This window comes from Nomascus leucogenys, chromosome 4 (assembly GCF_006542625.1).
Source record: "Nomascus leucogenys isolate Asia chromosome 4, Asia_NLE_v1, whole genome shotgun sequence".
Lineage (NCBI taxonomy): Eukaryota > Metazoa > Chordata > Mammalia > Primates > Hylobatidae > Nomascus > Nomascus leucogenys.
The window spans coordinates 33361993-33387705 of record NC_044384.1 but is presented as its reverse complement, the minus strand read 5'-3'; the positions used below and the strand labels follow the sequence as shown (position 1 = coordinate 33387705).

At 48.8% G+C, this 25713-nt stretch overlaps 1 protein-coding gene across 2 annotated transcripts in view; it reads left to right on the top strand.

Annotated features, from left to right (window-relative positions):
- The window catches only part of RNF165 (ring finger protein 165), a 127206-nt gene that overhangs the window by 74507 nt on the left and 26986 nt on the right, over positions 1 to 25713 (top strand). For both annotated transcript variants that reach the window (XM_003267544.3, XM_030810497.1), the window contains exon 2: positions 23798 to 24113. In XM_003267544.3, coding sequence (XP_003267592.1) covers positions 23798 to 24113 — 316 coding nt within the window. The remainder of the gene's footprint in view (positions 1 to 23797; positions 24114 to 25713) is intronic.

Here is a 25713-nt window from a genome sequence, read left to right as displayed (position 1 = left end):
GGCTTCAAGGCATCCTGGAGATTACTGTCATTCTTTCTCATAACTGCAAAATATTCCCCAATAATGCATGTTCTCCTATTGATAGACATTTCATTGTTTCCAGTCTTTTGTACTTACCAGCCATAGAGCACATTTGGTTTGTGTATCTGCATGGAGTTATATGCATTTTATCTTTAAGATGCCAAGTGGAATTGCAGTAGACAGGATTTGAGCATTTGTGATTTTCATGGTCTTGCCAAATCACTCTCCTTAGAGGTTGCGCCAAATTATACTCTTACTGCCAACTGTGGGCCCTGCTGTTTTACTTATGTGGTGAGGAGTAGTGGGTGGGAGGTCTGGGTGATCAAGGGATCAATACATCTTCCACTTCTAAAGTTACATGACCTCAGGGCCCTGCTCTGGTCAGATCCCATTTCTTAAGGCCCCAAATGCTTAGCCAAGCTTGGCTTCTTGCGCCTCAGCTCTGCTGCTTCCTCTCACCTTGACTTTTCTGCTCTCCAGCTATCCCTAATAAGAGAGACAGAAAGCGAGAGACAGAGAGTGTGTTCCAGGTGCTCAATGTCTTACTGGTGCTGTGCCTGCAACTATCATCATTCCAGCTTCTGCGTACATACACCTGGCTTCCCACAGTTAAGGTGGAGGAGGAGGCAGCCAGCCAGCTGTGTGTGCAATAGTGAAGGACTGAACCCATTAGGCTGTGAGACTGAGGGGCAAACTCACCATCCAGGGTTGCACTGACAGCCTCAGCTGAAGGCTCACCCTTAACGAGCTGAATAAGCCTTCTGACAATTGCTGTCAATTTTGCCCCGGGAAGATGCTGGCAGGACCTAGATCTCGGTTATGACCTGGAGCCATGCCCAGAAACATTCAAATCTATCACCAATAATTGTCCATGGGCCTGGCTGAGGGGGAGCCTCCCTGACAAACAAACAAGTGGAAATCTGTCACAAAGGAAGCAAACACCCCATGACCAGGAGTGCCACTCATTCATCCTGTTCTCATTGGTTTGGCTGCCTCACGGTAAACTCACTTTAAGCATCCTTTCTTCAATTGTCCAGGCTCATGAAAATGGTCAGCAAGCCATCCTTAAACTCTACACATGCCTTTGTAATGTTTACGGGAGCCCCTGCCTCACCCTCAATTATTTATTCATCAAACATCTCCTGGGCACCAGTGTGTGTCAGGTGCTGGCTGTGCATGGGTGGCAGATGCTCAAGGCTCTGTCTCCACTTTCGGGAAGTTGCTGAGATGAGGCTCCCAAAGTGAAAAGTGACAGGTGTCATAGATAAGGCAAGGTAAGACACGCCTGAAGGATTCAGGCACCCCTTAATGACAGCTTTTTTTGTTGGCATTCCCTTAGCACCTGATAATTTTGAGAGCTGAATGAAAGGAGAGAGCCAGGATAGAAAGGAGAGGGCAGCCCCTTGGGGAAGGCAGTTTGAGGCCTTTGCAGGAGAGAGCTTAGCTCTTGGCATTTGCTGGTTTAATAGGGTCACTGGCAAGTAGCTTTGGGTTGGGTGAGTTTGCTGAAAGATAATTATGGTGGCATTGGCTGGAGAAAGGAAAGAGATTTCCTAGGGGCCTCTGTACTTAGCCTTTGCGGATGAGATGACACTATGTGACTATCCTTAATAGGACGTATGCTCTGAGTCAGCTGATTAATTTTCACTCTTGCAGTTGAGCAAGGATTTGCATGGAGCCATTTGCATATTCTCGCCAAGTCCCCTTTGCTATCGATTGATTCATTTCAACATACATTTGGCAAGTTCCTACTATGTGCCAGCAGTGAGCTGGACAGCTGAGGTTTTACCTCACGGAGTTGATATTCTATATGTGTACTAGTTTCCTGTCCCCAGCTGTGACGAGAGCCCATCCCAGGGAGGGGCACTTGGATCTTAGTTGGGGACCTTGAAAAAGTCTTCATGTTCCAAAGGGGTGAGGCCCTACTGAAGGAATCTCAGATATGGGTCAGATATTTGGGGCTGCTCACCCAATGTGAACAAAAAGGGGACCCCAGCAAGCCAGATTCAGTCAAGTAGCTGGACATGCAGGAATCACAGCCTGGGGCTGAGCCATGTATGTGTGATCTTTACACCTCCTTGGTCCCTTTCTCCTGGACCTGTGGATGCCCAGTGAGAGGAGGAAGGGCAGGGGCACCATGGAGCCCAGCTCCCTGGAGTGGGGCCGATGATGCCAGGCTCCCTGGGCTAAAAGCCTCTTGTCAGCAGAGTAATTGGATCTGACTTGCAGCAGGCAGGGAGCAGAGGTATTCGAGTCAGTTGGTACTATTTTTAAACGCCCTCTCTTCCCCAAGTGCAGATCTCAGCTCAGCGGGAGAGAACGGCTCATCTCAGAGCCTTGGGAATCAAAGCACAGCCCCCTTCCCCCAAGGTTTAAGTCCTTCCAACCCCATCCTTCAAAACCAGATCTCAAATTGGGCAACTGCCCACAAATCCTGCCATGATCATATGTCCCAGTTTGGGGAAGAATGGACTCCTGGGGCCATGGGGTCGAGGGCTGGTTTGGGCTGGTTGCCCAGTTGGCCAGAAGCAGACCCACAGCCTTGGTCTCTTGGTTGCCTGGCAGCCCCAGAGGCTCACCACTAAGCCTGCAGGCAAATATGTCCCTGCCAGTCTGCTGCTGTCTTGACCCTTGGTAGCAGCTCACAGCTGCCTGTCAGGCTCTGAAAACAGAGCAGAAAGCAGCCACCCTCCTGCCAAATGTCCTGCTAGGAGCTGAGCCTCATACTGAGTGCTGCCCAGGGTAGTGGGAGGAGATCAGGGAGGCCGATGTCTGGTCATGCTGCTGATGAGGCTGCCTGGCTGGTCAGTTTCTTCTCACTTGTCACACGTCCTCTCCCCTTCCTACTCCAGTAGCTGACTGTAAAATGCTCTCCCTCCAGAGGATGTGGTCAGGCCGGAAGGGAATTGCTGGTGGTCCTGACTACCCCCACCCCTCCCAACTCTTAGAAAAGGACAAGGCCACCTCGAGCAGGTACAGAGATGCTGCTAACAGCCAACGCGGAGTGACCACGTTTCATGCTCCAGACAGCACACCTGTGGGCCAGGGGCCGCCATATCTTGTTATAGATAAGGACTGAGGCTCAAAGGGGAGCCGTTTGGTCAAGGTCACTAGCAGATCCTCCCTCTCTCCCTGACTAGGACCCTGAAAATCCCCCAGAATTCCTGAGGCCTTTGGATGCAAAGAATGAGGGATGCTTCCACGTCAAACAACACAGCACCCTCTCCGAGAAGCTGGAGGAGTTCCAGGAATCTTCCCGCCTTAGCCGGGGGATGGGGGAGCTCAACTCTGTGGCACTCTGTTCAAGTTTGTTGCTTTGGGTGACAGATCTTGAACTCGGTTTTGAAAATTGTTTGGTTAAAACATTGCAAGCTGGGAACCGTGCCAGGACCTCTTCTCTCTCGAGTGGAATTAGAATAAGGCAGCCTGCCCCGACCCATTCCAAGGGTACTGATCCTCAAGTTTTATAAAGCAGCGTCGCTCAAGCCCAGCCCTATCCAGAAGTGGACCATGTGGTGACATCCCAGGGACCCTGGGAAGACACTCCCATCCCCAGATCTATCTGCACTAGCTTGTCCCACCGTGCCCAAACCCACAGCCTTGTAGGGCTTTCCTTGAGCTTTATAGTCAGTTCCGAGTGGGGGAGGCGAACGCTCCCTGGGTTTGGAGTCCTACGGAGCTCTGCAGGCTCTGTGGAAACCACATCTGCCTTGTCTTATTAGCCCTGCGACCTGGACTATGGGATAGCAAGTTGTTTACTTTCTTTGAGTCTCAGTTTACTTATCTCTTACCTGGGGAGAGAAGGAAAGCTGACATTTGGGAAGAGGAGTGGGAGACAGTTGTTTGAAGCCCTGGGAACCCAGGGCAAAGGGGTGGGAGATGAGAAAGGGCAGGAGAGCAGCGCCTTTTCCATTCTGCTCTACTCACATTCAGAAATCATTTTACTCTTAAAAACTGCTCTGAGTGTTTTAAAAAGCACATTACATATGCACATGGTAAGAATTCCTATGGTGCAAAAGGATGTACATAGAGAGAAAAACACTCCTCCCCCTGCCCCAGCCACCCAGGTTCTCTCCTCATGGGGAGCCCTTGTTGTTATGTCTCATGGACCCTTCCAGAAATCATCTGCATGTTTACTTTTCTGCACATACACTGTAATCTAAACCACATAATTTAATTCAAAGTCATGCAGCATGCTCGGGTTCCTCTCTTAGAAATGTTTGCTATAATGTCCTTAATACCAGGCCTCATTTGTGTAGGGTGCCCTACAATTTTCAAAGCACCATCTCCCAGCAGTTCTCATCTGAATCCATGGCCTTCTGGAGGTAGAGATGGCAATATCGTATGCTCATTTTGCAGGTCAGGAAGCTGAGGCTCGGAGAAGCCAGGCTGCTTGCCTAAGGCCACATAGTGAGTGACTGATTAAGACGAGACCTGAACACAACCTGCCTGACTCTCTGGGCAGATGTGTCCACTGCTTCCTTAAGGGAAACTGCTTTAATCTCCCTATGCTGTGTTGGTAAACAGCAGATGTTTATAAAAAATCATTAGCCTTGCAAACCAGGGCTCTGTGTAGGTGCTGCTTACAGGCAGACCTGACTAACCTCAGCAGGCCATGGGGCAGGTTGTGGAGACTCAGACCACAGCTGCTCTCTATGTGCGCACACACACACGTACACACACACACACATCACAGGTGCCACAACATGCATGTACATGCACATATCCATGAATAGACATATACCCGCACACGAACACGTTCACACAAATCCCACAGACACATGCTCACACATGCCCATATCCATACCTGCACCATGCACACACACATGCTTAATCATTCATGCTCATGCCACATACCACACAATACTACACACATACACAGATGCACGCTCACAGACACATGCACACACACAAAGCCTTGAGAGTCCAGAAGGGCAAACACAGCACGTGGAATCCTGGTCCTCAGGGCCTTCTTTGCCCCAGTGTGGAGGGCAGGTTGCAGAGGCCTCTGGGAAAGGCCATATGAGTAGCCATGTTAGGTTCATTGGGAGCCATTTCGCCCCTAGGAAACGTTTTCATTTTGTGTCATCACAGCCTTGTGAATGGGGAGCGTGCACTTCCACCCAGGGCTGCAGGAGGATGTGTGAGGGAGCAAGGGCTGAGCTAAGCTGCAGTCCTGCTGGGCCTTTATTCTCAGCTCATGGACACCCCACCAGCTTCAGATAACATCTGGAGCCAAAGCCCAGGAAATGGGCAGGGGAGGGAGCAGAAGCCAAGTCAGCCTGTGCGCTGCTGCCACAGTTTCAGGGCCTGGTGGAGTCCCTTTGTCAATCCAGAGCATCCCCTCCCCAGGCCTACATGACCTCTGCCAGAGTTTGACTGACACTCATTGAAATGTGAATACCCACGTGAGCCCCAAGGCAGTGACCTTACCAGTAAGTTGCTGAAGGAAGGCGAGGCACGGTGGCTCACGCCTGTAATCCCAGCACTTTGAGAAGCCGAGGTGGGTGGATCACAAGGTCAGGAGATGGAGGTAATCCTGGCTAACACAGTGAAACCCCGTCTCTACTAAAAATACAAAAAAATTAGCCGGGCACGGTGGCGGGTGCCTGTAGTCCCAGCTACCCGGGAGGCTGAGGCAGGAGAATGGCGTGAACCCGGGAGGCGGAGCTTGCGGTGAGCCGAGATCGTGCCACTGCACTCCAGCCTGGGTGACAGAGCAAGACTCTGTCTCAAAAAAAAACAAAAGTAAAAATAAAAAATAAAAAATAAAAAAGTTGCTGAAGGAGCCCCCTCCCTGGTGCACTTGGCCCTTTATTGAGAATGTGTTTTGATGGTGCCGAGAGTGAAAGAAAGGCTTGGAATCAAACAGGCTCCAGATTCCCGACCTGGGCCAAGTGATGCTGAGCAAGTCTTTCTAACCCTTGTGCCTCAGTTTCTTCATCTTTAAAATGGGAATAATGCCCATAATTCATTGCACTGGATGGTTGTAGGGCTGAATTTGGGAAAAGCTTTGTGACAGGTGAAGTGTGATATGCTGATATGACTGGGATCATCACAGAGGGACTGAAGCAGAGTTCACGAGGGACCTGGAGTGCCAGGTGGGAGGAGAGGTAAGCAGGGAGGCAGGAAACAGTGCCTGAAGCCTTGAAAATGGAAACCAATTTGGACACCCAGTGCTGCACCAGCTGGCCACTCAGGGCTGGGGTTTGTCCTCAGCCTTCCTGACTTTGCTGCTGGCATTTTCATGGCTAATTAACAAGTCATGGGGGTGGAGAGGAAGAAAAACTCAAAACAATTGATTTGTCTATTTGCCAGCACATCTGGGAAAAGGCTGGGTGTGGGAAGTCAAAATCGAGGCTAAAAATCAGTGCTTTGCGTTCTTAAGGAAACACATGGACCTGCAGGAAAGCTCTAGGAAATCAAAGTTCAACTATAAACTTTTGAGAGAGCAGTGGGCACGGAGGAAGGAGGCATTTAAAGTTCTTCTGGCTTTGTGAGGAGAAGGGTGATTCAGAAACCTGGCTCGTGATAAGGAAGCCAATGAAGAAGTCATCATCCATCCTTCCATCCCTCCATCCATAAGCATCCACCAAGCACCCAGATAGCATCCAGCCCTGTCCTGAGGGTGCTCTGGGTGTTGCATGGAGACAATACAGGGACTTTGCTCTTTAAGCATTCAGATTCACATTCAGAACAATGAGCGTGCAACTCAAAATTGAGTCCCCACCTCAATAAACGGCAATGCCATTTGTATCAGTTAGCTTTTTCTGTATAACAATCACTCCAAAATTTGGCCTTAAAACAACAACCATTTATGCAGCTCACAATTCAGTGGGTTGGTAATTTGGGTTGGGCTCAGCTGGGAAGTCCTTTTGGTCTTCTTAGACTCGCTCACATGGCTGCGGTCAGCTGGGACTGATGGGTCTAGCACAGTTTATTTGTATATCACATGGTCTCTCATCCTCCAGCAGGTTAGCCTGGGCTTGTTCTTATGGTAGAGGCAGGAGACCAAGAGAGAGTGGAAATTGCAAGGTCTCTTGAGGCCTGGGCTCAGAATTGGCATGATGTCACTTCTGCTACCTTCTATTGGCCTAAGTCAGTCACATGGCCATGCCCAGATGCAAGGGGTGGGAAAGTAGACTCTGCCTTTAATGGGAGGAGCTTGTAGGGGACGGTGAGCACACAGGGAGGGGAGAAATTGAGGCCATTTTTGCAAACTGTCAGCCACACCAATCTTCTAATTGCTTAGCAAGCGAGACATGGAGTCTATCTTGTCCTCTGTCTCTCAGGCTTTACATCCAATCCATGAACAAATCTTGTCACCTGTACCCTTGAAATGAAATATATTTTGGATCCGACCATTCCTTTCACCTTCCCCCGATTGCCACCCTGGTCCAAGAAACCATCATTTCTTCCCTGGTTCCTGCTTCTTACCTTTGCCTTCCGCAGCCTATTCTATTCAGCAGCCAGAGAGTCAAGACCTGTCACTTCTCTGCTCAGATACCCTCCTCAGAGTCAAAGGCAACATCCTATAATGACCAGTGCGTTCCTGCACCATCTGTCTCCCCAGCCCCCAAGATCAGTATCACCTAAATTCCTACCACTCAAGCCTCCTGATGTTTCTCAAAATTCAGGCTTGCCCTCACCACAGGGCCTTTGCGTGTGCAGTTCTGTCTGCCCAGAAAGCACTTTGCCTGGATATCTGCCTGTTCAGTCCTTCACCTTCTTCAGCTCTTTACGCAATAGTTATCTTCTCAGTGAAGGTTCGCTTGGCAGTCATATTTAAAATGGAAACCCCCCAACCTTCTCTTCTTCCCTGCTTCATTTTTTCCATAGCTCTGTCATCATCAATACATGACATATTTTCTTATATATCTACTTATTGGATAGGCCAGTGCTGTCCAATAGAAGTATAATGTAAGGCCAGGCACAGTGGCTCATGCCTGTAAATCCCAGCATTTTGGGAGGCTGAGGCAGGCAGATCACCTAAAGTCAGGAGTTTGAGACCAGCCTGGCCAACATGGTGAAACCCCGTCTCTACTAAAAATACAAAAACTACCCGGGCTTGGTGGCGGGCTCCTGTAACCCCAGCTACTCTGGAGGCTGAGGTGGGAGAATCGCTTGAACCTGGGAGTTGGAGGTTGCAGTGAGCCAAAATCATACCATTGCACTCCAGCCTGGGCGGCAGAGCAAGACTCCTCTTTCTCAAAAAATAAAAATAAAATAAAATTAAAAAGGATAATATAAGACACATATATAATTTAATTTTTTCTAGCAGCCACGTTAAAAAAGTGAAAACAGGATAAGCGTGGTGGCTTATGCCTATAATCTTAGCACTTGAAGGCAGGAGGATCACTTGAAGCCAGCAGTTTGAGACCAGCCTGGGCAACATAGTGTGACCTCCATCTCTACAAAAAATAAAAAATAAAAAAATTAGCTTGGTGTGGTGGCACATGTCCATAGTCCCAGCTACTTAGGAGGCTGAAATGGGAGGATCGCTTGAGCCCAGGAGATAGATGCTGCAGTGAGCTGTGATCATGCCACTGCACTCCAGCCTGAGTGACAGGGCAAGACACTGTCTCCAAAAAAAAAGGAGAAAACGGGAAATCAATTGTAATAATATACATTATTTAATTAACTACATCCAAAATATTATCAGTATTTAATTAATTTTAAAAGTTACTAATTTTTTACATTATTTTGTTTGCACTAAGTCTCTGATGTCTTGTGTCTATTTTACATACGACAGCACATGTGAATTTGAACTAGCCATATTTCACATTTGGTAACCATACGGGACAGGACAGAACTAGATTGCAGTTCCACAACGGCAAGGATTTTTAACTGCTTTATCATGGCTACGCCCCTAGCACCTAGAACAATGTCTCACATGTAGAAGGCATGCAATAAATATTTGGTGATTGAATAAGTCAAGTTCTGAATCAAATGCAATTATGTGGAAAGATAGTTACAGACCCAGAAAAGAGCTATCAACTGGCTATGTTCATGCTCTGGGCTGTGAGGGCAGGACTGTGAAGGGGAGAAAGTTAGTTTTTCTGTCCTAGTCTTGCCAACTCATTCAGCACCTCCGTGGTTTTCCATTCTCTCTGGACAGACAGAAAATCTCGCAAGTTCATCCACACTAGGAAACATTAGCGAGTTAATGTGTTGCCCTCTTTTGGGCATTTGCACTTTGAAAGGAGAAGTGAGAGAGGGAGAGCAATGCTTAATCCAAAGCAATGATTCCCTCCTGGATAATTTTTGGTTCTAGTGGGAACGCTATTACGGGACCATGAATTTTTCTGATGTCCTGGAGTTCACCCCAGAAGTAGGCTGTCAGCCAGGGTGCTTCTGTTGACAGGCTGCCCTTGGGTGGCCTGTTGCTGGGTGCCCTGACTACTCTCCCCTGCCTGGTATGTTACTACAGACGGTGCTGGAGCTTGATGGGAAGAGGGGGACTTGGGAGGTGCAGGTGCTCTCAGAGTTTGGGAACATCTCCAATTCAAGGAAATCATTGAGCCATCCTCTGCAGCCAGCCCTAGGCCAGACCTCGTGGAGGGTGAAAAGCCTCTATACTTTATAAGACACTTTCATTGGGGGAGGGGGTGGGGGAGCTTCATAGCATTCCCCCTGCTAGGTAGGCAAGCAAGACACAACATGCTCGTTTTGCAGATTGGAAAGCTGAAGTCCAGAGACAGGAAGTGGGTACCCAAGTCACTCCCCTGAGAGCCTGCCGGGACTCTCCTCTAGGGGAGCGGGCACAGTCTCGGCCTGAGGGGCCCTTTGGGTCTAGCTGGAGTGACCGGGTCAAAGGGCTGCTGGCCTGAAATAACTGCATGATATTAAGCAATGAGCGGAGTGGGCAGCGCACAGCTGGACCAGGCCTACCTGGGGAAGGCCAACAGGGGTGAGAGGCGGGCAGTCACAAGGCACGGGCAGCCAAGGGGCTGATGGAGCCCCTCGAGGTAATTGGAGATGGACAGGCCTCTGCTGCTTGTTAGGCATGTGGAATCTGCCAGCTCCAAGAAGCCTATAGCTCTGCCTTTCCCAGGCATCTCCTCCCTCCCTGCTTCCTCTTTGCATCCTTTTGTTATCTCTCTTCCCCTGCTCTCCTCTAACCTTTCTTTCCTGTCTTCCTTTCTCATGTATTTCCACTGACGTCCACCTTCTCTTTTTCTCTCATGCACACCTCCCCTCCCCAACACCCCAGAGTGCTAGACAGGGCTGCCCCATGAGCAGTGATGGTCGGGAATCTAATTTTACTGACTCTGGCTCCCTCCGAAAGCAAGTAGATATCCACTCACTGATGTGACCTGATTTCAGGGGCGCGTGGAGGTCAAGAACTCCCATGGCGCCTCCACTCACTGGCTGCTGTCTGAAATCCCACCGTTAAGACTTCATAGCACCAGCTCCTTAAAACATAACCACTCCTGAGAAAAGCCACGGTCCAAGCTCTTCATCTAAACTCTTCCCCATCATCACACATCAGAATGGATGGCTCTGGGAGCCAGGCTTGGGGCAGAACACAGGAGCGCAGAGGAGAAAGGGGCATCAGACGAAACAATTCTCCCAGGAGAAATGGGAGGCAGAGGAATGAAGCTACTCTCTGTCCTGTCCACTGTATTCACAGGGCTGGGCTTGTGTAAGCATAGCGTGTGTTCCGCACACCTCAATAGGAAGGGGCCCCATCAAAGTGGCTTTCTGAACTGGGTCCCCTCCTTTTGGCACCAGACAATGCTAATGTGGTCCAGGTAGCCACCGTAGCATGTCTTGAAAGTTACTGGGGTTTGGGCCGGATGCAGTGGCTCACACCTCTAATCCCAGCACTTTGGGAGGCTGAGGAGGGTGGATCACCTGATGTCAGGAGTTCGAGACCAGCCTGGCCAACATGGTGAAACCCCATCTCTACTAAAAATATAAAAATGAGCCAGGTGTGGTGGTGTGCGCCTGTAATCCCAGTTACTCAGGAGGCTGAGGCAGGAGAATTGCTTGAACCCAGGAGGTGGAGGTTGCAGTGAGCCTAGATTGCATCATTGTACTCTAGCCTGGGCAACAAGAGCAGGACTCCATCTTAAAAAAAAAAAATGAAAGAAAGTTATTGGGGTTTGGAGATTTGCTTTTTTGTTTTTAATTTACTTGAGTCTTTATTAAAAATATAATAGTAGGAGAATATCTGAACTCATGACCTAAGAGGAACTCTACATGGTTTGCAAAAGCCACCCAGTGCCATCCACAGTGCAGACCCCTCCTTCCCTGGCCAGGAATGGCAGGATGAGGACTTCTGTTTTGGGTCTGAAATTGCTTCTTCTTCTAGTTAGCAATTAGTTAGTTGATTGTGATGCACACTGACCACCTCCGTGCTGGGTCTCCTCAGTTCATGCTGGACCTGCAACTGGGCCCTTATACTCATTGCAAAGAATTCCCAGTCTTTCTGTCTGTAATTCTTCAAAGCTAGTCTTTCTACCTTGCACTTTATCTGCTTTAGTTTTGTTTCTCCCTCTGACACCATGAAATTCCATGCAATTCTAAAATGCTGCGAGGCAGCTGCTTGCACGTGACCAAGGTTTTTGGCAATATTATGCTTCCTCCATGCTCACCTGTTCATGATCATTCATTCATTCAGCAAGTTCTTACTGTGTATTAGGATCTGTGCCAGGCAGTAGGGGTAGAGGTGAATGAGACAGACCCAGGCTCTGCCTTCATGGAGTGTACAGTCTTCTGACCATATATGGCTTCCACAAAATGCCTTGTTAGGATTGTGGCGGAAATGTGTCCATATACTTTGTTGATTTAGATGGGGAAAAGTATCTTCTTGGATGGATCATGCCCGGAATATTGTCCCATTATGCACAGAGGTTTTCTTCTGTAATTGTATCTTGTCTCTAACCAACCCTTCTAGGCTTCTTTCCCTTGCTCCTGGTCCATGATGGCAACTGGAGCTAAAAACTGGCCCTTTGCTGCTTGTTGGAAGCTTGCTGCTTGTTGGAAGCTTGCTGCTTAATTGTCTCAGACCCATGGGCAAGTAGCGTTCCTTAGGATGCAAAGTCCCCTCCCATCAGTGTTTTGGGAGCAGGAATTCAGTTCCTTGGAAGAAGCTGAGCTTTTCATTAGAGATCAAAGCCTGGCCCTGGGGAAGCATCACAAAGCTGCTCTTGGCTGTAAAGGATCCCTTTGGGCATATCACTTTCTTTCTAGGCCCTTGGCATCCTCCATTGGACCAGGAACCAATAGACAGAGAGGGAGGAAAGCAGACCCATGGCAGCCCTGGGGGCTAAGCCAAGCAATAGGCCTCTTGGGGTTGATCAGACTGGAGCAAAAGAGGTTAAACTGATATACGTGGAGTAGGTAAGGAACCCGGAAAGAATGGCCTTTGAAGCTGGGTTCTGGGCAGATGGCCCACTTTCATTTTCTTCATCTCTGATTTATCTGGTGTGTAGTCAAGTAGTTAGCTCATGAAGTGTACCCCAGACTCTCAGTTCTGCCATTCAAGTTTCCCTACAATTTCCCCCCACCCTCATTTTTCCTGTGTCACTTTCCCAAGCACCCTGCATCTGAATGAGTCACAAAGGGTGCCTTACCTAGTTGCACGAAATCCGAATTTCTCTCAGGCTAGAAAAGTCAGTGTGGGCTGTTGAGAGACTCAGAAGATATAGGAAACGAGATTCTGTGCTGTATCCATGCAGAGGGGAGAGGAGGCTCCCTAGGGGCCATATTGAGTAGAACGTGAAGTCTATCTTTGGACGTGGGCCTCCTCTGGACTACGTCTCCTTCCACCTGGGTGCAGGCCCCCCGGCTTGCTCCCTGAGGACCCAAGACTTGCTCTCTCCTTACTGCCATGCTTCTTCCCCCCTACTGAGGTCCGGTTCTCTGTGCCTTCACAGAAGGCAACTGTCCAGTTTGGCAACTTTAACTATGATCAGGCCAAAAGGAGGGTAGATGTTGCAGGGAATTTGCATCATCTCCTGGTAGTCCAAAAAGGGCCCTGGAAGTACTCCAGGTCACACCCCCGCCCTTTGCTGGTGTTCACACTCCTCTTCTGAGCAGTTAATTGGCCTCTGCATGGACATCTGCAGTGATAAGGAACTTTGGGAGACAAAATAAATTCTGAGAAATGTCTTCCTTATGTTGACTCAAATCCGCCTACCGGAAAGACTTTTACCCTTTGACTGCAGCTATTACCTGACCCAGAGTTTCCTCTTCCCTGCTCATGCCCAGATTCTCCAACTGTTCCTAGTGTCAGATTACTCAAGTCCCTTCACAACCTTGCTGTCCATCATCAGAGTCCGGTTTATCAATGTCCATTTTAACATGAGTTTCCCCAAATCAGTTCCAGTACCCAGGAGTTTCCTTCAACCTTTCCATCAGTTAAACCCTGTGAAATGCAAGTCCTAAAGCCTTTCCTTTGGGGGACGTCCAAAGGCCCTGGGATTTGTCTTGCTACGGAAGCACTCAAGGGCCTGGAAACATTTGGCCTGCTCTATAGAGACAGGGCTTGTCCTTGGCATTTCCTTAGTCCAGGGAGGAGGCCTGGGGCTATTGGCCAAGGCAACGTGCACTGCGCCTGAGCAGTCGTGCTCACCTCGGCCATTCCTCAGCATCTCCCAAAGAAGAGATTCAAGCCTATTCCCCATGGAGGCCAGGAGCTAGTGCTTTGTTTCTTGGTTACGGTCGTAGGCAGGAACAGGCTTATTCCTAGGGGAACTCAGGAGAGAGAGAAGGATGGGGAGAAGAGGTGGTACCACCAGCACTATGGCATGTTATTTCCATTCGGCAAGCCACCAGGCAGGTGGGTTCCTCTCTGGGCGTACCATGTGAAGACGTGTATGGGTATACGAGGACCCACATGCTGGAAAGCCATGACACTGATGTGGCAGAGCAGGGGGATCACACTGCAGCACTGGGACTCAGGAGGCCTGGACGCCAGCCCCAACTTGGCCTTGACTACCGTAGAGCCCTCAGACATGCCACCCCAGATTTCCTGGCCTCCAGATCTTCATCTGTAGAATGAAGGCTGCGTGATCTCTGCACTTCATTTAGCTAGGATATTGGAGGATTCCATGAAGAACTATGCTTCTTTACTAGCTAATAACTTCATCCTTACCTGTTCTAAGATAAGGAACTCTTTCTTCCTCCTTTCCCTCCTTCCTCCTTCTTCACTCTCCTCTTTCCACGTCCTTCCCTCTTTCTTTTCTCCAGTATCTCATTATCCTCCCATCTCAGAATATTTCTAAGAATATTCCCTTCTAAGAACAAAGGGCATTTACTGCATGGTACCTCCTCTGAAAACACTCACTTCGCAAATTTATTGGAGATAAAATTCATACACAGACAAAATGCCAAGTATAATGGCCTAAATGCCACAAATCAGATGGAGAGGAGAATTTCATCCACCTGGGAAGGTCTTGGAGGGCTCCCAAGGGAGTTAACATCTGCCCAGGATAGTCAAGGTTGGACAGGATGCAATGGTCTGGCAAAGCAGGGTGGCAGTGCCAGAGGACAGAGAATGGCTGTCGAGGGCCCAAAGGCAGGCAAGGCCCCTGGGGGTCTGGGAGAGATGAGGAAGGTCAGATACAGCAGTGAGGGAGAGCAAGGCTGGGAGGGGGATTTGGGCAGGGAATGGAATGCTCAGAACTGTGCTTTAGGAAAGTTAACGTGGCGGCCATTTATTTGGAAGAGGGATTTCGAAGGTCAGCGCTGGTCCTTGTTTCTCCCTGCTTCCAGCCCACTTCAAATGCTGGGCATCACATCACAGCTCTGACGTGCCAATCTCAGGTCTGCTCTGTCCAGCTCTAGGACCCTGGCAGCGGTCACAACACTGAACACAAACATCTTCCCGGTGCTTTCTACTTTCTACTTAGCCTCCCCGTGAATAAGATGAGAGGGCTGGTCAGAAGCTATTTGAGGCCCCTGCCAGCAAAGAGATTTCAGCAGGTGTGTGGGATCAGCAGCATCACTGCAGGTCACAAGTCCAGGAAACTAGGGCCTGGAGAAGTCCATGGGGCTGTCCAGGTCTGACTGTGAGGGCAAGTGCCCTGGCCTTTGGGATGGAGACCTTACACTGGGTGATTCTGCCTGGCTTTGAAGATTTCTTGGTAGTGATGCCTTCCTCACTGGCCTCTGTGGGCAGAGACCTGCTTTTCAAAAGGCCAGCTTTCTTTGCTGCTTGTGTGGGCTTTTCAAAAAGGATCCAGTGCTGAACCCCAGCTGATGAGGCTGAGCCTCTCCAGCCCTGCAGCCCGCTGTCCTGTCTTCTTTCTCCCTGCCCCTCCCTGGTGCCTTTGGAGAGGGAGTCTCGGGCCTTTCCCTCCTTTCTGACCATCAGGTCCCTGCCTCCAGTGTCCCCCTGTTCTGCCCCAACGCTGGGGAAGAGTGAGGCTGGCTCAGTAGCTGAGCACAGCAGGAAACCTGACACCTGAGAGCTGGCCTGGGGAGGCGGGAACTCGGGCTTCCAGGGAGCCCCAGAGAAGCCTAGGAAGGTTTGGATCCCATCCTTGGGATCTCCCAGGATCCCACATCCCTGGGGCAGGGAGAGCTGGCTCTGGTCACCTGGGGGGCCTGCAACAGGGACCCTGGGCAGACCTGTGCTTGAGGTGCCCACCAGCAGAAGGCCATTATCACTGGGGTGGCCCCGGGTGGGTGGCAGGCCAGGTCGAGATGTCAGGTGCCCTGTGGGGCCCTTCAGGCTGCCTGTTCTTCCCCTCCTTCAGCCCCCTTTTCCTTGGAGGACTGGAAGGCAGTGCCTCTCAGCCCTGGAGTCTTGAGGATGAAACTTCACTTTCCTCCAGAGCTTTCCTCCTGGGGCTGGAGCATCAGGACCTCCAGCTCGGGAGTCAGCCTTTCCTAAAGAAGCCTTTGCTGCCTTCCACAGTTCCTGGCATCTGACTTCTTGGCCTGGCTCTTTGCTACTGCCCAGGCCCAGCCCTCACGCCAATCCCCTCATCTGCTGGCCAGAGGAGCCCCCTGACTGCACCCAGTGTGTCCTCTTGGTGTCCTGGCCCTATTTCTACACCGTCCTCCTCCCTGGGAGGCCCCCTGTCTTAGTCTGTCCTGGATGCTGTAACAGAAGGCCATAGGCTGGGAGCTTATGAACAACAGAAATGCACTACTCACAGTTCTGGAGGCTGGGCAGTCCAAGATCAAGGTGTTGGCAGATTTGGTGTCTGGTGAGGGCCCACCTCCTCATAGATGGCTCCTTCCCTCTGTGTTCTCACTGGTGGAAGCAGCAAGCCGGCTCTTTGGGGCCTCTTTTATAAGGGCACTAATCCTATTCATTGGGTTTTATCCCCACGACCTAATCACCTCCCAAAGGCCCTGCCTCCTAAATCCATCACCTTGGCGGTTAGGATTTGAACATATGACTTTGGGGTGACACCAACATACAGACCACAGCACTGTCTCACTGCTACCATATTTCATCAAGCTTCCTAACTCCCTGTACTCTGTTCCCTTCTGCCCGTCCACATTTGGCTTTCAGGAAACACCTTGGTTCAAATTTCTACTTTGTCACTTATCAGATGAGTGTTCCAGGCAAGGCAGTGAGCCTTTTAGAGACTCGGGGACCTTGTCACTGTTACCCCACCCACATTCCCTACTGCTCTCTGCTGCTCCCTTTCCTTTCCCTCCCCTATGGGTTCTTCTGTCCTCCTATCCACCCACTATCCAGCAGCCAGCAGTCCCCAGGCATTTGTGGGTCACCTATAGTGCGCACCATGTGTGCCAGGTGGGCGTCAGGTGAGCCCAGCACTTGTGGGTTCCCCCTGTCCCAGCTGTGCAGGGCTATCCTCAGCCCTGCACCCACCTCACTCAGGCCCCCACCCCTTGCTTTATGGTACAGCTCCTGGCCAATTCTCAGGTGTGCTCACTGTCCGTATCAACTCCAGAATCCTAAGATGCACATTTTTCTTCTGAAACGAATGTGTGTCTTACCATTGACGTGTTTATTTAATGTGGTGTTTGTTTGTTTCTGGGAGACCCTTCTTTCTCCCTACTCCCTAAAAATATTATTTAGCTCATAATGGGTCTTTCAACTGATGGCATTTTAGCCTGGGGAAATATGATAAATGCATAATGTAATCAGGGACATCTGGAGATTATTTTTTTAACTTGAAGGAGTAACTCTAACAGGAAAAACTGCAGGTTGTCTACTAATGGGGTATTTGGGATGTCTGGTTTTCAGACATCACTGATCATTGATTTGTCATGGGCCCAGATATTCTATCCTGAGAGCTTCACTCCTTTGGTCTTAGGGACCAAGCAGAGCAGATGCTGCCTGGTACCGTTACAGACCCTACATGATTTAGGGCTGAGAAGAGGCCTCAGGGGGCAAGGTGGATGTTTCCACTTCCAGTTCCCTTCTCAGCAGGGTGTTGAGACCAAGAACCACTCTGGGGATGGAGATGGTGGAGGGAAGCAGCACAGCCTCCCAGAAGGGAAGTCAAAGGAACTTGCAGGTAGAAATTGCCTAGAATGTTACAGACAGCCAGGTACCTGTGCCCACCTTCCTCTGGCTGCCACCCTGGAGAGAAGGCATCTGCTCTCACTTTCCAGTGTGTCCGCTCGAGGGCACAGGTTGTAGGATGGTAGAAACCTCCCCAGGCTGCGGCGGTTGGTGCTCCTCCTAAGGAGCCTCCAGAGAAACCTGAAGGCTCCTTGGACAGAGTGGGTATCCTCATGGCAGGAGGGGCTGCTGCGAGGCAGGCAGCTGCACATTCCTGGCAGTCAGGGAGGATCCACCAGGGCCCACCCGGGAGGGTACTGGCCAGCCCCGCCTGACCTGGCCCTCCCATGCCACAGCATCAAAACCCAGAGCCAACCTGGCCCCACTTGCCATTCTCTTTCCCATTCCATTTCAAACCAGTCTGCCTTCAACCAGCCTCAAACCCGCAGCCCCTTTGAGCCACGGAGCTTCCCTCACTCCCCACAACAATCCGTCAGACAAGCAGGTATTTACTGGGTGCCAGCACCAAGCCAGGTGCGTGGGGATCCAGAAACAGCAAAGACACGAAGCCCAGCCTGGTGGGGGCGGCCAGTGTGAAGAGACAGCTCAAGGTAGCCACTGCCAGGTGCCAAAAGAGTGGGAAAGAAGGGAGTTCTCAGCACTCAGAGGAAGGCATCCCTGGGGCTGGTGGGCAGGGTGGTATTTCTGGAGGAGCTGAGAGGAGACACGGACCTTTCGAGATGGGAAAAGCAGCCAGGGAGATGGGAGCACAAACTCGCCAGTGGGAACGTGAGAGAAGTGGTCCTCCTAATGAGTCTCCAGAGAAAGCTGAAGGCTCCTTGGTAGACCAGTGTGGACAGCTGGGGGAGGGCTTGGAGGGGTCTGTGGGAAACAAGGAGAATGTAGCTTTAACATCAGGCCAAGGGGAGGCCGGGCGCAGTGGCTCATGTCTGTAATCCCAGCACTTTGGGAGGCCGAGGCGGGCGGACCACGAGGTCAGGAGATCAAGACCATTCTGGCCAACATGGTGAAACCCCGTCTCTACCAAAAACACAAAAATTAGCTGGGTGTGGAGGCTGAGGCAGGAGAATGGCTTGAACCCGGGAGGTGGAGATTGCAGTGAGCTGAGATCGCGCCACTACACTTCAGCCTGGTGACAGAGCGAGACTCCATCTCAAAAAAACAAAAACAAAAACAAAAACAAACAAACAAAACCAGGCCAAGGGGTTTGGATTTCACCAGTAAGCAACGGTCACTGCTCCACTCTATCAGTTAGGAAACTTGGCTGAAATGCTTTGCTCTGTGTACGGAGCTGGCTTTTTTCCTATAAAGTTGCACTGTCCAAAATGCAAGTCACTCACCTCCAGTGGCTCCTGGGCACTTGGAATGAGGCTAGGGTGAATTGATACGTGTGGCAAGTACAAAATAGCCACCAGATTTTCAAGACATAGTAGGAAAAGAAAAGAATTTTAAAAAGCTCAATAATTTTTTACATAGAATACATATTGAAATAACATTTCGGATATGATGAATTACAGAAACATATATTATTAAAATTAATTTCAACTGTTTCTTTTTACTTTTTAAAAGGTGACTACTAGGAAATGTAAAATTCCCTATGTGGCCCACATTTTAATTCTGTTGGACAGTGCTGGGTGAGAGTCTTGACAATACCCGTTTTCACCCCATTCTTTTCCTTTATAGTCATGCTTATCTTCTACTTCTCTTCTTTATCCCTCTGCTGTGCTTCCCTTTTCTTGCCCTCCTTCCCTCTGTCACACTGGCAGTCTTCTTCCCTTTGTCCTGTGTGATGGTAGACCATGGAGTGAGGGGAAGGGGGTCCGGTGCCGCTTGCTCATGCTGCAGTCCCCGGACTCACCAAAGCCAGAATCTATGAGGCAGAGAGGCCTGACTTATGGAAATCCTTGTGGGAATTAAAGTTCTAGATAATTCTTTTCTGGCTTACTTGCAGTCAGGCAGAAATTCTTTGGATTTTCATTTCTTTTTGCAAAGATTTATTTTAAAAAATTGATCAGTGACATGAACATAATCTACAAGGCTGAATAGACTAGCATAAGACACATTGAGCCAAGCAGCTTCGGTCTGCCCCTTGCCCTCCACATCAGAGGCAAAATCCCTCAACTGCAGTGGGCTTTTAACTCTTCTTCAGGCATTTCTTTCCTGAAAGACATAAATTATCAAGCAAATTTACAACCAAAGATTAGATTTCTATTTGTCTATTTTTAAATTTCTGATATTGCCTATGTTATTCATATTGTGGAAGAAATGTCCTTTTCTGTTCTAATATAGCTTATCATTTGTTTTATTGTTAATATAGAAATGTTGTTTACTGTTGAGCCAAGTATAACATCATAAAGGTAGTTACAGTTTCTTTTTTTTTATTTTTTATTTTTTTAAGTTTCTTTAGTTATTATGCCTGTTACATTCTTGTATTATGTTACATTTTTTTTTTTTTTTTTTTTTTTTTTTATTTTTTTTTTTTTTATTTTATTTTATTATTATTATACTTTAAGTTTTAGGGTACATGTGCACAATGTGCAGGTTTGTTACATATGTATCCATGTGCCATGTCGGTGTGCTGCACCCTTTAACTCGTCATTTAGCATTAGGTATATCTCCTAACGCTATCCCTCCCCCCTCCCCCCGCCCCACAACAGTCCCCGGAGTGTGATGTTCCCATTCCTGTGTCCATGTGTTCTCATTGTTCAATTCCCACCTATGAGTGAGAACATGCGGTGTTTGTTACAGTTTCTTACACAACTTTTTCTTTTCCTGGTCATAATAATTGCCTCACTTTCTTTGGATTGTTTTGTTTTCCATAGCATTTTTACAAATTCTTACCAAACTCTCTATCACATTATAAAATTCCTTCAAATACTATTTTTAAAAATACTCTTTTTTTTGCCTTTCTTTTATTGAGATGGGGTCTTGCTATGTGGTCCAGGCTGGTCTTGAACCCCTGACCTCAAGTGGTCCTCCCACTTTACCCTCCTAAGTAATCCCCAAGTGTTGGGATTATGGATGTGAGCCACTGTGCAGTAATACTATTTTCATGTGGCCACATTTGTCAGCAGTCCCATTGTTTCCAGTCCCCTCTCCTCTGCTTCAGATCTCCTCCCAGAGTCCCCACCCTCCTGCTCCCCTGTGGAATGGCTGCAGAGGTCCCTGCACAGCTGTGTGCTTGGGAAGCCTTCCACCTCTGTCGGGTGCAGCCTTATTTTGTTGTTCCTCTTTCTTGGTTGGTGTTAGTACCTTTTTGAGAAGGAGTGTTGAGAAGGTTAATTTTTTTTGAGCTCCTATATGTTTGAAAATGGCTTTATTCTATTCTCATACTTGATTAATGGTTTGGCTGGGCAGATAATTCTAGATTGGAAATCACCCTTCCCCCTCAATACCTTGAAGGCAGCTGCTCTATTGTTTTCAAGCTTCTGGATTCATTCTTGAAAAATCTCGAACTATTCTGATTTCTGACCTTCATGGGACCTGTTTGACTTTTCTCTGGAAGGCTTCAGAACCACCTCTTTGCTGCCGTTGTTTGGACACTTCACAGGGAGATGTCTTTCGGGTGGGTTCTTTCCCCCATCTATTTTGCTGGGCATTCAGAGGCCTTTTCTATCTAGAAATGCAGACTTTCAGTTCTAGGAAACAAGCTTTGTAATTTTTGTTCCTAATTTTCTCCCTATCATTTCCTCCATTCCCTCTCTCTTTCTAGTGAAATGTGCAATTTCTGACTGGTTCCTTCAACGTTTGCATCTTTTTTCCTCCCATTCCCCATTTCTCTGTCTTCTCATTCCGGTTTCTGAGAGTCCCCAGCTTTATCTTCCAATTGCCCTGTTGAATTTCATTTCACCTCGTACATTTCTAATTTCCAAGAGCTCTTTTTCTTGTTTTCTCATTGATCCTTCTTCAAGAGCTTCCTGTTGTTGCATGGATCCAACATCTTATTTTCCTGAGGGTATGGATTATATTGTTTTGAAGTTAATTTTTTTTCTAGCCCTTGCATTAACTCTGTTCCTCGAGTTCATTTTTTAAAAAATATTCTTTAAGTTCTGGGATACATGTGCAGAACGTGTGGGTTTGTTACATAAGTATACACGTGCCATGGTGGTTTGCTGCACCCATCAATCCATCATCTACATTAGGTATTTCTCCTAATGCTCTCGCTCCTCTTGCCCCCCACCCCTGGACAGGCACCGGTGTGTGATGTTCCCCTCCCTGTGTCCATGTGTTCTCATTGTTCAACTCCCACTTATGAGTGAGAACATGCGGTGTTTGGTTTTCTGTTCCTGTGTTGGTTTGCTGAGAATGATGGTTTCCAGTTTCATCCATGTCCCTGCAAAGGACATGATTCTCTGAGTTCATTTTTAAAAATTTGGTAGGTTCTCTTTCTCTTTTCACTTTGTAATCAAAAGACCAATCACTCTTAGGCTCTCTGTTCATGCCAAAGAATAGGTCACTAAAGCTGTCTAGAATGTCTGTGTGCCTTGAGGGTAAGAATGGACTTTTCAATGAATGGGCTTCATTATTGAGTGGCCAGTTGGGGACCCAACGATTTATCTGGGGTGCTCTCAACCAGAAGTATCTGCAGAGCTCTTCCTGGTACCAATGATTTTCTTTAGAGAAGCATCCCCCAGTTTCACCCTGGGGCTGTGGAGGGTGCAGGGGAGGGGCACACGCTTGGGTAACAGTGTTTTTGGCACCAAGTAGTAGAAGAGGAGAGGGATTCCAAAGTTCCATATTCAGACTTTCACTTAATCCTGCTGTGTTTGTTAGCATGGTGCTGCACCCCTGCCCTCTCCTGCCTTGGGTCAACCCCCACTCCTATTGTAGCCTCTCTGGGAAGGAAAGTCACTGCCTTGCATGAGAAAGGGGAGGAGCCCTGGGTAGAATTGCTCGTTACACAGATTGCAATCAGTCTCCCTGTTCTCGGCTCTGCCCTTTCTCCTGCCTTCCTAAGTAGCCACTGCCCCCAATTCCTGACCCTTCCAGCATTGTGCAGCAAGACTTGTCCATTTCTTCTTGACCACTCCTTTGGTAGGTGCTTGGTTTTCAATTTCTCAATTCTGCTAATTCCTCCATCTGCTTTCTTTTTCTTCCAAAAATTTGTTGACATCTGTTGCCTGCTGATGTCACCTTTCCTGTTCTCTGTCCTTGTCTGTTTATTGTCTCTATTCCTTTGTTCTCATTTTAGTGGGTATTGGGAGGAGCAGACATGTACTGAATCTGCCATGTTTAGCAGGAAGTTTTCTGTAAATCTTTCTGAAATGCCAGGTCTACTTCTTGGCCTCATTAAACACCTCCCTTTGGCACCTAGAGCTGGATTTTCACTTAGAGAGAATTTGTAAGGCTTTCTTGTCATCAAGCTCAATTTTATTTAGAAAAGGACTAGAGCTCAAATTGAATGTAGCCTGAACCCAGCTTATACCTGGACATGTTTGCTTTTAAATAAATGATAACGTTATAACACATTATTTAACTATTACTTAAATTAAAAACTATTTCGTGTGATCTGAGTCTTTTTTTTCCTTAAAACTGTATGCAAAACAACTTCTGGATGTTTTATTCTCTGGGAATTAGGGCTCCATATGGATTGAGTCCTGGCTGGCCAGGCTTCAGTGAAATTCAGAGCTTGGCTAGGCTGGACTAACTTTTCTCCATGTGGCATCTTTAGAAAGGTAGTAGGGTCAGTGGGCTTGCATAGGAGTCTAATTCAAAAGGCCAAGCTTTAGGAACCTTAAAACTTTTAAACAAGTATGTTAATTATAAAAAGGATGCATATGTATTTATTAAAGATACACTTCCCCGGCCGGGCGCGGTGGCTCACGCCTGTAATCCCAGCACTTTGGGAGCCGAGGGGGGTGGATCACGAGGTCAAGAGACCGAGACCACGGTGAAACCCCGTCTCTACTAAAAATACAAAAAATTAGCCGGGCGTGGTGGCGGGCACCTCTAGTCCCAGCTACTCCAGGGGCTGAGGCAGGAAAGTGGCGTGAACCCGGGAGGCGGAGCTTGCAGTGAGCCGAGATCGTGCCACTGCACTCCAGCCTGGGTGACAGAGCGAGACTCCGTCTCAAATAAATAAATAAAACAAAACAAAAAAAAAGATACACTTCCCCCCTCCAGCAGGTACACACATACAGCCTTCACCTGGCTGGGTTAAAGATGACCACATGCCTCTAACAGTGATGACGCTGCTGTGTCCTAATGTAGGTCTTGAGCTTCACCAGCCCCAGGCTGCCCCGGGTGGGCACGAGGGTCAGTGTGGCGGCCGCTCGTGCTGGTCGTCATGGAGATGTCTCTGTCCTTGCCTTCCAGGTGCCCCCTTTCAAAGGTCTCAGCATCCTCACGCTACCTCCTGCCGCCACTTCCACCTGGGCCCCCCGCAGCCGCAGCAGCTCGCTCCCGACTTCCCGCTGGCCCACCCCGTGCAGTCGCAGCCAGGCCTCAGCGCCCACATGGCCCCGGCCCACCAGCACAGCGGCGCCCTGCACCAGTCGCTGACCCCGCTGCCCACCCTGCAGTTCCAGGACGTCACAGGTCCCTCCTTCCTACCTCAGGCCCTGCACCAGCAATACCTCCTGCAGCAGCAGCTCCTGGAAGCCCAGCACCGCAGGCTGGTCTCGCACCCCAGGTTGGTGCTGCCTGGGGCGGAGATGGGGACCCGGATGGGGCCGGGTGAGGGGGCAGGGCCAGGGCGAGGGCGTGGCCCGGGTGTGGCGGAGACGGGGGCGGGGCTACAGGCTCCTGGACTCCTGGCTTCTCTCCCTGGCCTGGACAGCAGTCACCAAGTGGGTCTCTGTAGGAAGTAGCTATTGTTTCAGAGGCGTTCATTTCAGGCAGTGAGCACCGTCCTGACCTGACAGGGGCTCCCTCAGAAGCCAGTGTGTGTCCCCATCGCATCACCCAGGTGCAGGGTCAGGGACTGGGTAACTGGTGGTCCACAATCCTCACAGTGGACTCCTGCATGGTGTGGGAGGAAATTTGACTAGGGAACCCCTCATGTCCCCTCCAGCTTTATGACTGCCTGATTCTAACACCCAGGAACCCTAAAGAATACCAAAAGGAAATGGCTGGTTCCCGGAATGGCTGGTTCCCACCCTCAAGCGCTCTCAAGAGCCCACGGTCTAGATAGAGTCCGGCTGCATATTAATAATTAGGAAACAAGCAGGGAGCAAAATTAGACAATTCTAATCAAATAGGTCTGGAGTAGTTGTGGGGCCCTGGGTAAGTCACTGCGCCTCTCTGAGCCTTAACTGTCAAGAGAAAGAGTTGGATAGTCAGTGGAACTCAAACTTTTTGGTCTCAGGACTCTTTTCCACTCTTACAAATTAATGAAAACTACAAAGGGCTTCTGTTTATGTGGGTTTTGACTATTGATGTTTACCATATTAAAAATGAAAACTAAAAAGTTTTAAATACTTATTCTCTTAAAAATAACAACAAATTCATATTAACACCAATAATATATTTTTATGAAAAATAACCACTATATACAAATTTAGTGAGAAGAATGACTTTTTTTTAAACATATTTGCAAATCTCTTTAATGTTGGCTTAATAGAAGGCAGCTGTGTTCTTATGTCTGCTTCTGCATTCAATCTTGCAGAATCTGTGTCATGTAGTTTCTGGAAAACCTCTCTGTTAATTTGTGACAGAATGAGAGTGAAAAGGCAGATAGCCTTATAGTATTATTAGGAAAATAGTTTTGACCTCTTGAACCACCTGAAAGGGTTGCAGGGACTCCCAAGGATGCTTGGAGCACACTTTGAGAACTGCTGGACTAGATCATCTCTAAGGCCCTGAGCATGCATGACTATAAGGCTTGGGATGCTTAAGATAGAAGGTGAGTGCTGTAGGAGGTCAGAAGGAGAAGAGGTCACCATGATCTGGGATGTTCAAGGAGGTCTTCCTGGAGGAGGAAGGCTTTGACCTGTGCCATGAAAGCTGGGAAGAGTGTTGAAAAAGGGTTGAGGAGAGGAGAAGAGCATGATGGGAGTAGAGGGATGCATAGAGTCTGTAGTGTGTCTTGAAGATGGCCCACCAAGGACAGGGGAAGGAGAAGGGCAAAGAGGCAGGGAGTACGGGTGGAGCCAGGTAATCTGCCACAGACACACCAAGGGAGAGATCTCCACACAGTGGGCAGCCCAGAGACAGCCAGAGTTCTTGAGCTGCATCCTGCTGTTCATCTGGGAAGCTTCCTTGGAGTTTGTCAAGAGTGGTGAAGCTCAGTG